This window comes from Fusarium venenatum (assembly GCF_020744135.1).
Source record: "Fusarium venenatum strain MPI-CAGE-CH-0201 chromosome Unknown EDB82scaffold_1, whole genome shotgun sequence".
Classification (NCBI taxonomy): domain Eukaryota; kingdom Fungi; phylum Ascomycota; class Sordariomycetes; order Hypocreales; family Nectriaceae; genus Fusarium; species Fusarium venenatum.
This window is the reverse complement of record NW_027072129.1, coordinates 1,334,025-1,345,455: the sequence shown is the minus strand read 5'-3', so window position 1 is coordinate 1,345,455 and position 11,431 is coordinate 1,334,025. Positions and strand designations below refer to the sequence as shown.

At 48.8% G+C, this 11,431-nt stretch overlaps 4 protein-coding genes across 4 annotated transcripts; 1 reads left to right on the top strand and 3 right to left on the bottom strand.

The window, feature by feature from the left end:
- Window positions 1-588: 588 nt before the first annotated feature.
- Window positions 589-3,053, bottom strand: EDB82DRAFT_519242 (GMP synthase; the record flags this gene model as incomplete). Its single annotated transcript, XM_065609059.1, has 16 exons — window positions 589-800; window positions 856-1,085; window positions 1,156-1,193; window positions 1,246-1,289; window positions 1,343-1,396; window positions 1,448-1,518; window positions 1,578-1,608; window positions 1,663-1,836; window positions 1,892-1,970; window positions 2,026-2,189; window positions 2,244-2,357; window positions 2,410-2,538; window positions 2,590-2,618; window positions 2,669-2,850; window positions 2,909-2,947; window positions 3,006-3,053. 16 exons carry the CDS (start codon window positions 3,051-3,053, stop codon window positions 589-591), a joined length of 1,638 nt encoding a protein of 545 aa, XP_065465324.1.
- A 578-nt stretch (window positions 3,054-3,631) lies between these two features.
- On the bottom strand, window positions 3,632-4,117 carry EDB82DRAFT_470011 (Glyoxalase/Bleomycin resistance protein/Dihydroxybiphenyl dioxygenase; the record flags this gene model as incomplete). The annotated part of the gene is made up of 1 exon (XM_025732053.1): window positions 3,632-4,117. The coding sequence occupies one exon, from the start codon at window positions 4,115-4,117 to the stop codon at window positions 3,632-3,634; it is 486 nt and encodes a 161-aa protein (XP_025591017.1).
- Window positions 4,118-6,477: 2,360 nt separating this feature from the next.
- On the top strand, window positions 6,478-7,524 carry EDB82DRAFT_470010 (uncharacterized protein; the record flags this gene model as incomplete). The annotated part of the gene is made up of 2 exons (XM_025732056.1): window positions 6,478-6,941; window positions 6,993-7,524. 2 exons carry the CDS (start codon window positions 6,478-6,480, stop codon window positions 7,522-7,524), a joined length of 996 nt encoding a protein of 331 aa, XP_025591019.1.
- Window positions 7,525-8,188: 664 nt separating this feature from the next.
- On the bottom strand, window positions 8,189-11,262 carry EDB82DRAFT_482835 (uncharacterized protein). The gene is made up of 4 exons (XM_025732057.2): window positions 10,968-11,262; window positions 10,621-10,832; window positions 8,991-10,561; window positions 8,189-8,945 (listed from the first exon to the last, which is right to left on the bottom strand). The coding sequence occupies exons 1-4, from the start codon at window positions 11,010-11,012 to the stop codon at window positions 8,560-8,562; spliced, it is 2,214 nt and encodes a 737-aa protein (XP_025591020.1). The 5' UTR covers window positions 11,013-11,262; the 3' UTR covers window positions 8,189-8,559.
- Between the last annotated feature and the right edge of the window lie 169 nt (window positions 11,263-11,431).

Here is an 11,431-nt window from a genome sequence, read left to right as displayed (position 1 = left end):
CGGGCCAAGATATTACAGGGTCTATCGAAAACCACGAGTACGATCGATGATCGACGAACGATAGATCGATTATCGCGGGTTACATTGAAATCACGGCGCGGCAAGTACCGACTCGGTCTCGGTATTACCGGCCGTGAAACCGGAGACCCTGGACCGAGAATAAGAACTCTGCCGGGACCAACCGCCGGTATTCGGGAAGCTATGACTATTAACAACGAGACTATTACTTTAAGCGCCGTCTTCGACCAAGACTCGGGCACTAAATAGTCTAGAGACATTCGGTGCAGCGTTCGGTGCTCGCTCGGCCTCTATACTGTGGTCAGAATAAACTAAAGGCTAGGCGATAATTCAGCACGGCATCACTTGAAGCATACAGAGAACTAGGCAGATGGTTGGTTATATGTGGCTGTCATTGCAAAATCGCTAGAGAATCTCCCTATCTTGCAATGCATGCCAATGAAAAAAGAAGTCCCTTTATTTTATTTTTCCCCCGCAAAATTTCAACTGTCCGTCTAAACGCCAAATCAGGTCCTCGCCAGAACGATGGGGTCTGGAAAATTGTTCTTCAAACCGGTGGGTTGAACAATATTACTCCAACTCAATGGTTCCAGGAGGCTTGGAGGTGGTGTCGTAAACCACTCTCGCGATGCCGTCAACCTCGTTCACGATCCTCCTGCTGATAGCCTTGAGGAGGCTCCACTTGAACTCGTAGGGCTCGGCACTCATCATGTCCAAGCTGGTAACGGCACGCAGAATGCAGATGTAGCCGTAGACTCGGGCATCACCCTGGACACCGACAGCTACAGAAAGAGTCAGATAATGTTGCAGATTTGTAAAGTGTAAGAATAGGCTTACCTCGGCTTGAGTCAAGAGCAGCGTAGGCTTGAGTAACCTCGTCGTAGATTCCGGCCTCGCGGATCATGGAGATGAAGATGTGATCAGCCTTGCGAACAATCTCGACTCGCTCGGGGGTGACCTCGCCGATGATTCTGATACCCAGACCAGGGCCAGGGAAGGGGTGTCGGCCAATGAGCTCCTCATGGATGCCCAGTTGACGTCCGAAAGCTCGCACTTCGTCCTTGAAACTGTGAATTGTTAGCAACTGCGAAAAGTAATTACCATTTTGTTGGATCCAGGTTACGATCGGTAACGTACAGTTCTCGGAGAGGCTCGAGGAGCTTCAGTTGGGCCTCCTGATTTTTGTTAGTATGTTTCAACAGAATATCGAATATGGATTCAACTTACGCCGTTTTGCATGCGAGCGGGAAGTCCTCCAGCGTTGTGGTGGGCTGTACAGGAATCAGTTATGTACAATCAAGAACAGATAAGCAAAAAGACTTACACTTGATGGTAGAGCTGGCGGCTCCCTTGAAACTCAAGCTTTCGACGATATCGGCTAAACAATATTAACGAATGTTCAGTTCCTGCCAAGCAATGAAGAACTCACCATAGAGTGTTCCCTGAAGGAACCACTCGACCTTGCCGGCACGGTCTGTGTTCTCAGCCTCCTTCTCGATACTAGATATAGAGTTAGATCAGGTCTACCAAAGTTAGAACAGTATTGAGCGTGTGCATACCGGAGCGCCTCAATCTCGAAAAGATCAATGACTGTTATGTGAAGTCAGTATGATGGCCTAGCTAGCTTCCAGGGGGTTGTCTCACAGGTTCCTCCAATGATCTTTCGCTTGGCTTCAGGCTCAGTGACACCGGCAAGACGGCCGAGGAAAAGCTCAGATCCGTCGACAACGGTGAGGTTGATGCCCAGGTGCTTGTCAAGGGTTTCCTTGACCTGCTCGCACTCGTTCAAACGCATGAGACCCTGGTCAACCAGGATAGCTATCCAAATTTTAGTACAAATGGCATAACATCTTGTCGAGCAGCTTTCACTCACCATGGAATCGGTCTCCAATGGCCTCCTTCATGAGCTTAGCAGCAACAGTGCTGTCCACTCCGCCACTGACGGCACCAATCTACAAAGTAGTAAGCAAGCTGACAGAGATTGCTGGGCAAGATGGAAACACATACAACTTGGGCCTTGTCACCAACGAGCTTTCGAATGCGCTGGACCTCACGGGCTGAGAAGTCGTCCATCTTCCACTCAGGTCGAGCACCACAGATGTTGACAGCGAAGTTGCGGATGATGTCAGTTCCCTTCTCGGTGTGCGAGATCTCAGGGTGGAATTGGATGCCTATCAATTACTTGTTAGTAAGTTCTAGTGTGGGCCCCGGAAAGATTTACATACCAAAGATAGGCTCAGTCTCGTGGGCGATACCGGCAAATTCGCTGTTCTTGGTGGTAGCAATGGTCTTGAAGCCGTCGGGCAGCTGAACGACCTTGTCGAAGTGGCTCATGACGACTAGATGAATGTCAGATACACGTCGGGCCATAACATCATCTACACAACATACCGTTCAGAGAGTCTCCCAATCCCTCGAAAAGTCGATCACCGTGAGTGCCAATCTTGTGAATGGTCAACTCAGTCTCACCGTACTCACGGGTCACTCCAGGAGCCACACTCTTGGGGTTTGCTCGCCAAGCTAGAAACTGTTAGTCAATTGTGGTTTTGATACATCCAGAGAGGATAATACCAATGTGTTGGTTGCCATAACAGACTCCCCTTGATAGCATGTTAGTGATGTTCCGTCATGCTTTTAGCTTACGACTTACAAGACAGGGACGCCGAGCTCAAAGACAGCAGGGTCCGCGCCGGGGGCATCGTCGGCATAAACACTTGAAGGACCTCCGCTGAGAATGACACCAACTGGCTTCCAGCCCAGATCCTTGATCTTTTGGGTGCAGGGCAGCATCTCAGAGTAGACACCAAGAGATCGAAGTCGCCTCAAGATGAGCTTTTGGGATTGTTAGCCTACATGGCAGAAGCAGAATTTATCTCTGGAAAGAACAAACATGACTAGTTTGAGATCCCATGTCCAAGACGAGGACAGTCTACGGTAACGAAGGTCAGCTATGATGAAGGTACTACATGGAGGCGCATTGCTCTTACGTCGTAGGTAGCATGCGGCGGCGCCGCCGTCTCAAAGGAGTCGCTCATGATGATGGTTTCTTGGGACGATGGTGAAACTTGTTATAACGGGTGATGAACACGACAAAACAAGCACGGCGCACACCAAGAGAGAACCATGAGTATTAAAAAAAATCTGTTTCTACCCAACCTTTAGTGGCTGACTCATCTAGGTGGTGCACATGAATCTACTGGACAGCCCCACTAATGTTAGGGTAGGCACGTCTGTCACTTCTTATCAACAAACTTAAAACAAGTCTCGGTACACGAGTCATTCCGTCGTATTCAATTACTACAGAGAATAAAAATATACTAAAGATAATCTGCTTGTGGGTATTTCAGTATAGTTATGTTGTGTAACTATGTTTCTGTCGCTGACTCTACCAGAGGTCTTATGATAGTAAGCAGATAACAAAAATGACCAGACATCATGATGGCGGGGTAATGAAATAAAAATTCCAGAGTGGATTGCCGATAGCGGATGTAGTGCTGTAGTTGCTTTTATAGGCCAAGGGGAATTAAAGAGTACCCATGACCCCATTTCATTTTCATCTGACATCACTGTATCAACAGAATAATACTCCAATGACTTGTTTCTCTAGCGCCTATCAACCCTTGAATGCCTTTTCCAATTCTGCGATGTCGAGTTTCTTCATCTTCATCATAGCTTTAGTCATTCTCCCCACAGCAGCCTTGTCCCCAGACCCCATCATGTCCTTAAACGCCGTGGGCACAACCTGCCAAGCAACGCCATATTTATCCGCCAACCATCCACTCTGTTGACGGGAAACATCACCGTTCTTGCTGAGCTTCTCCCAGTAGTAATCGATCTCGGCCTGATCTTTGCAGTTGACCATCAATGAGATAGCCTCGTTGAATTGCCAAGGAACTGGTCCTCCATTGAGGGCGACAAAGGTACGACCTTGGAGCGCAAACTCGACAGCCATGACTCTTTTATCATCTTGGCCGGGTGGAGTGTTGCGTTGAATAGTGGTGATTTCGGAGTAGGGGGCGAAGATCGTGGTGTAGTATTGCGCTGCCTCTTCAGCCTGGTCCTGGAACCAGAGGGAGGTGGTGATTCTTTGGAAAGACATGATGTGTGTTGAAGTGATATTTGTGGTAAGTTATCAGTGCAAGATGTCGAAGGCGATGGTGATTGAATAACAAAACATGAGAATATCGTGTTTATTTATACCTATATCGTGTTGTAAAATGCACGTTCATCGTGGCTTGGAATCATTTCATATTGCTCTCGAATTGGTGTCTAATTAGAGTGATGGCCAACGCTAGCAAACAATCTGGCGAAATTACTAGTATTCACATGATATAGCAGTTAAACGGTAGAGTATCGTGAACACAATGGGTGCTGCAAGCCACTTTATTAAGAGGCGTTGTTTGCTGCAGGCATTTGAATAGAAACAAAGACGGGGATTGGACGAGGATGAAACTGAACCAAAAACGACACTTTGACCAGGCAGAGTTAGCTGTCTAGGCTTACTTACCATCGTAGTTGCCCAGCATTGTTTTTTGGCGCATCAAACAACAACAAGATGAAAAAATAATAGAGGCAACTATGAAAATTCCAAAGACTCCGATCAAGATCATCTACAGAATCAAAGTTTACTCATCATAAACAGACCAATAACATGTCACGTATTTCCTGTGGCTCATCTTCCAAAGGATCAGCATTAGCTGCATTAGGCTTGGTAAACCCCTTGTAAGGTGGTATTGTTGCAATAAGAGAAGAGCAACGAGGTTCAACCTCATATTTCTGGTGTAAAAATGCACAAATGCCTGAGAAACCAGCACGCGCGCTTGCTTCCCGCTCCCGCTACCTTTGCTCCCCAAAACAACAAAGCGTACTCCAAATCTCCAAATTCCAACTTTTCTCCCCTTTCCATCTTTCTCACCTCTTCTATCACTTCTTCTCATCTTCCATCGCCCTTTCAATTGCTTCTCGAAATGACATCTACAATTTAATTGCTACTATGGTTGAGTCGTCGTTAGCATTCAACTTTTCCCATCTAAGCGAGCTCCCCGGTCTTTACGGTCTCGCCAATGTCATTCTTTGAGCTATCGTCGTCATCACCATCGTCATCCGCTTGTGCCACCCTCTTGCGGATGCTCTGATACATACGCAAAACCTGCGATACGCTGAACCTGCGATACGCTGATAGTCGCAGCTATGTCGCAGGCTAACCCTGTTATATGTCAATTGCTTCGTCTTCGAGCCCTGTCTTGTTGCGCTGGAGGCTCAGTGGCCTCGAGTGACACCGTCTTTGGTCAAGTCGTCTATTCTACTTCAGGCCTTGCCACCTGAAAAATAAGGTTACGAGGCCTCACCACCAAAGGACCAACCTGACACAATGAGTCAGGCACCTGTGGGAATCTCATCCAGGTGAGGCCAGCAAGTCATCTCGTACTTCGCCTGATTTAGAAGATTGTATCAGTCAACTTGACTGCCTTGCACTGTTGGAAAACAGGTTTATGGCTGGAAACGTCGACAGGTCTGTTGAATTACAGCCTGACAGATTCCTGTATTGACAAACCAGGATTAGACAACTCAGTGTACAGGTCACTTGTCACCGGCAAGAACCTATCAGGTAACCGAGTGTGCCTGGGAAGCAAAGTTGCTTAAATCCAAAACCGTGAATAAGATCACGAGACCCTGTCGGAATGCATCTTCAACGTAGCGATGGACTTGGCTCGCACAGCCTCGTATTAAAAATGCGACATCTTCAAGTGAAGATTCGAAAAACAACGAGCATGGTTGTTACACCATCCTGCAACATCCATGCAAAAGTGTACTTCTGTATTGTTAATACAGTACATTTTCTCGTCGCAGCCTTGCTGGTCCCCACGCCTCCATAATGCGCCGCCACTAAGACGCACAGCGCGTGAGTCACGATTCCGAATCCCAAGGCCTAAGGACTTTGCTTATTATGGGACCTGCCCTATCGAGTCACCCCCGTCGTTGGTTCTCGTCTGCCTGGAAACAATTGAATACTAATAAAGCCGCCTTCGCATTGACGCTGTTTCGACAATACAACCTGGAACAATCGGCGCCACAATACAACGAGACAAGCCAAGCCACGCCACACATACGCGCTGTCACGTGCCATAACTTGACTAATCCATTCTTCGACCTGTTTCTCCACCCTGTTTTCCAGGTTCCCGTAGCCTCCCGCTTTTTTTACACCAGAATTTTCAGGCCAACTCGAAGCTTCATTCATCATAACCGAACCGATCAACCATCCATCGGCATATTGGCATACCACTAAGTACCGACGTCAACCTTTCAACTTCAGCCGACATACCCTTCGCAACACTTCATTATTGCTCGTCACCACCGACAGCGCTTGATTTCACTCATACATCAATTAAAGCCTCTTCCGACAACGTTTCTGCGTCACCTCCCGAACAGTCGTAAATCATACATATATTCACAGACGCCATGAGTGTCGCATTCGAGCCTCGGAGTTTCATACATGATGGGGGATACCCTCCCATCGGTGACGACCACGACCATGATCACACTGCCGATCAACGATTTACAGACAACGATGTCGCCGAGCAGCTCAGCCAATACACAACCGAGGCGTCAATGCTTCCAGACTCCACAGGCGTTCTCGGAGACGACCGAGGGATGATGCCAGACGATGCTGCTGCTGTACACGATGCGACTCAACTTGACTTGGGGCACCCCACATTCCCCTCCCCCATCGAGGTTACTATCCACGACGGTCTTCCTGAAGACAAAGACCTTTCGCCCAGTATCGACTCGCCTCCTCCCCCTCGTGTGAGACCTATCGCCAAGCCGGAGAGAGAAGCTGTCAAGGGTGCAGATGGCAAGTTTCATTGTACGCAGGAAGATTGCCAAGAAGAGATTAGATTGTTTTCGCGGAAGTGCGAATGGAAGTAAGTTCTACCCAAAACTCGCATTTGAACGCTATACTAATTGTTTTGCAGCAAGCACATGGACAAGCACGAACGACCCTACCGATGCCCCGCCGTAGGATGTGAGAACCTCCCTGGTTTCACCTATTCGGGTGGTCTACTCCGACACGAGCGCGAGGTTCACAACAAACACGGAGGGCCGAAGAAGACAGTCAACTGTCCTCATCCGAATTGCAAGCGACACACAGGGAAGGGGTTTTCAAGAATGGAAAACTTGAACGAGCATCTTCGACGTGTTCACACCAACCCCGACGGAGCTGGAACTACTCCTCCTCCCGATATGGTCTTGTCCGACGAGAACGACAGCGAGCAGACAGGTGTGAAGCGCAAGCGCCGTGCAAGCGATACAGCTACCACGGAGATTATCGAACTTAAAGAGGAGGTTAAGAGGCTGCGTGAAGAGAACGACAGACTCAAGGCCGATATGCAACAGCAGTCGCAGAACTCTTTGTCCATGATGGCTCAGATCGCTGAGTTGCAGGACACTCTACGAGACAGCCTTACACACCATGGTTTGGGAGCTCCCACCGCGCAGATGATTTAGGAATAATCTCCAAATTCTGTGAGCAATACAGGCCGTACGCGAGGAAACAACCGAACCAACAACAGCCGTTTCGTTGGAACCGCAAACTAATTTCCTCTGGACTTTTTGTTCAGCCCCTTTCCCCATCGTATCCAAATTATGCATACACTCCACTCGGCGTTTGGTTTTACGTGGGGTTCACGGTTTATTCGACCCAAGGACGAATACCTGTTGTATTACGTCCTAGGGAGTCTCTTCCTCCCCCCCTTTCTTCTACTAAACATACTTTTTACCGCTCGAATCTGTTTCTTATTTTCTTTTTACTTGTGTTTTTTTTGGCATGGCGTTTATTCCAAGGTACTGGAAGAGATGATATCCCCCTCCTATTTGATACACGCAAATTGCAACTGCACACGCACACCCGACATGATCAACGAAACAAAGAAGGAAAGGGAAATAAAGAATGGGCAGATGGATCGGAGGGGCATAGCTAGTATACCAGGATGGCTTACATGAGAAATGAATACAAGGTAGTATCGGCGGTGGACGCTTGAGGCTTCTTCTTTTTTCCCCCAAACTTGTAATATACATACATACACATATCTAGACAGATGTTACATCGCCTGGCTTTCATGCTTAGCGTTTTTACAATAAGCGATCAACTCCAAAAAATTTCAAGTTGATAAAATTCCGCCGGACTTGGGTCTTGTGCTCGTGATGTTATGACTCTTCGTTCGGAAAGTTCGGTCAAGTGGCAAAGACACCAGGTTCGCTTCGTAAGCTCTTATACCAAAGCGGCTCAGCAGTTCATGCGACTACATTAGGTACTGTATGTATGTAAACTGTACTCCATGAAGCCACTGTATCCATCTCTTTCTCTTCCAAGTATTGGTTTGAATAAGAATTCTATTAAGAAGCTTCGCTCGTTGGCTTCTCATCCAGAGAACTGAATCCTTCTGCAAAAAAAAAAAGGTAAAAAAGTAATTCTTTCAAGCAAGATTACCTGATGTCCCGCCTCCAACGACAAACTCTACATCTACACTTCCTGCTCGTTTTCTAGACAGCCTGCACGTAGCTCGCAGGCACACTCCCCGTGACGCCCGCCTTTTCAACCTCGACCCAGCCATCGCCGGGATCATCCTGCACGAGAACAAAACGCTCGCCTTCAGCCATGGAGTGCTCCGTGTCAGCTTGGGCCGCGTACTCGTATAGTGCTTCTACATAGCGGAGTTTCTTTGCACCGCGCTTTGGGGCGACGGCGGGGCCCTTTTTCTTGTTGGACTGTGTGAGGGAGGATGTTGTGGAGGTAGAATAAGTAGATGACGGTCGGGCGGAGGGAGCCGGGGCAGAAGGTGTTGTTGTGACGGTGGTGAATTCGACGTAGGATGTTGGGACAAGGCCTTCCTTATAGCCTGCGCGAACCTTGATCCAGCCAGAGCCATCTGTAGGGGGTTAGCGTTATCGCGAGAGTAGAGAGAGAAACTTACCGTCGGGTTCGAGCAGTACTACATCCCGACCATCTTGCACTGTCAATTCACCATCACCAGTAGCCTCGAAGGGATATATCATCTTGCCCCTCTTCTCCTCATTGGCACCACCGTTCGTTTCGTTGGCGCCTGAATCCTTAATGTAAGCAGCCGGTGGAGGTGCCATGACTCTTCGCTTAGGCGCAGCGCTAGAAGTTGTTGTTGACGACACACTTGGTCGTGCTGTTTCTGGCGGTGTCTCTTCCGTAGGGCTTAGTTGCCCAGAGGCGGATCCTGATATCGATGGACGTGCCGAGTGTGAGCTAAGTGAGGTCATGGTATTTGATCGTGTAAGCTCAGGGGCATCTGAAGTGTTGGAGTGCACTGATGTCATGGTCGCGCTGGGTTTGAGGAGCTTGTTGTTCGCAGCATCCTGGCGTTCGGCCTTGAGCTTCTTTCGCTCATCCTTTGTCTGCTCGCCAGGGCAGTCAGGGGGAACCTTCATCTCACACTTGCTATGGCATGTGTAACCACAGTCTCGGCAGTCGAAGCCCTTTGCGCTTAGACCCCAAATCCTTTCTCCGCAAAGGTCACAGTTGGTGGGTATCTTGAATGTCTGACCCTTAAAGTTGTGGTTCTTGGCGCCCAATGTCACGTCGCCTACCACGGATGTAATGGTTGATGTTTCAACTTCAACTGTCAACCGCTGACGGTCGATAGAATGCAGGTTCTCTTGCATTTGGAAGAGCGTACGGACGACCTCAACCTCATCCTTCTTCTCCTTTCCTTCCCGAACTCGTTGCTTTAGCTGCTTAACGCCTTCGACTTCTCTTCGTTTCTTGTCGACCTCTCTCCGCAGTTCTCCCAGTTGCGACTTGGATTTACCTAAGACGTTGCGTAGGAAGACCTTTGCTGTTTCGTCCACCACCATAGTGCCATCGTCGTGCCAGACAGGACTGGCCTCGAAATGCTTGTCGGCTGGCTCGTTGAAAGCGCCCATGTTGTGTTGGATGTACATCATGGAATCGAGGTGAGGCAAATTCCTGAGAATCTCGGTACCTTGGTGCTGAACCATGCCGTTGCTCTGCTGCAGCATGTCGGACTCGATGTTGGTCGCAATTGTCCAGAAGCTGTTCAACTTTGTCGTCTTGAACTCGCTGAGATCTTGCAGACTATCCATAACTTCGGGTACATATTCGTGATAATATTTCTCCTTTTGCTTGTTCGTAACGTTGATCGCAATGATGTAAGTGTTTTTGGCATTATTCATCTCGAGGATCTGCTGTTGGTAGGCGTTCTGCGCCTTGGTCTTGTCGAAATGCGATTCGGTCTTCTTGCGCTTGGCCTCGACTTCTTGGCATACGTTGTCATATTTGCCCTTGGTCTTGGCGAGCGCGGCATATTGAGCATCGCGCTCCTGTTCGAGTTTGGTGGCATAATCGGAATGGCGCTTGCGCAGTTCTTCAAAACGGCCGCTGAAGAACTTGAGGGGCTCGGCGACTTGGGAAACGAGGTTATTGGCGTATTTGTCGTGTTCGCCTGCGCGGGACTCGAGCGTGGTAAGCTGAGTAACCCATGTGGTCAAGGAAGCGCTATGTCGCAAGGTGATCAGTATGAAGTCAACACGTCAACTCATGGGGTTTGGGCATACCTCTCAAGCGAACCAGGTGTCATGGCAGGAGTATCTCCTACACTGAGCTGAGCTGTCCTCTTGTTCTTCTTATCAAAGTACTTCTTGGAAAGTGCCATAAGTTTTGCGCTATATTCCTTCTCTATGGCGGCGCGCTCTCGGTAGAACTGTTGTATTTCGTCTAGCCAGGCAATGCCATGGCCGAGCCACACGTTTGCGGGTTTGAAGCCATCCTAGTAAGACGTGTCTGTTAGCGATGCGAACAAAGTTGTCAAGAGATGGCTTTCAATGCAGGCGCAAAGCATCAAAGGAGGCCGGAAAGCGATCCCACGAATACACGGCTGCCACGGGTCAAAGAGGCAACCAACCTTGAGCTCTGAGCCAAAGGTGGGCATAACGTCCACCTCAGCCATGATGGGCGATTGTGTATTGGATCGTTCTCAGGAGCGGGGAGTAACCGGTCGGCGCGGATGAGATGAAGGCATGTAAAGGTGTCGCGATCAATGAGAAGCCAAAGCCGAAGCCAAAGATTGTTTGGGTCGACAGATGATTGGAATTGGTGGTTGTTGAGAATGTTTAAAGACACACAATACTAATGGATGAATAGCGGGGGAAAGTTGAGGCGCAGCTTGTAAGATGGAAAGTTACTGTACACGATCAAGTTAGACCAAAGTTGGAGAGAAGAGAGGCGCCAAACCAAACCGAACCCGCGCCCCGCAACCGCAACCGCAACCGAGTGGAGGGTTCGGTTTAGGCTCTAGCGTCGTCCTCCCCCTGAAATGCAGGATGCAGGCAGCCTAAAACCCCGCCAATGGAAGGAGATGGGGGCATT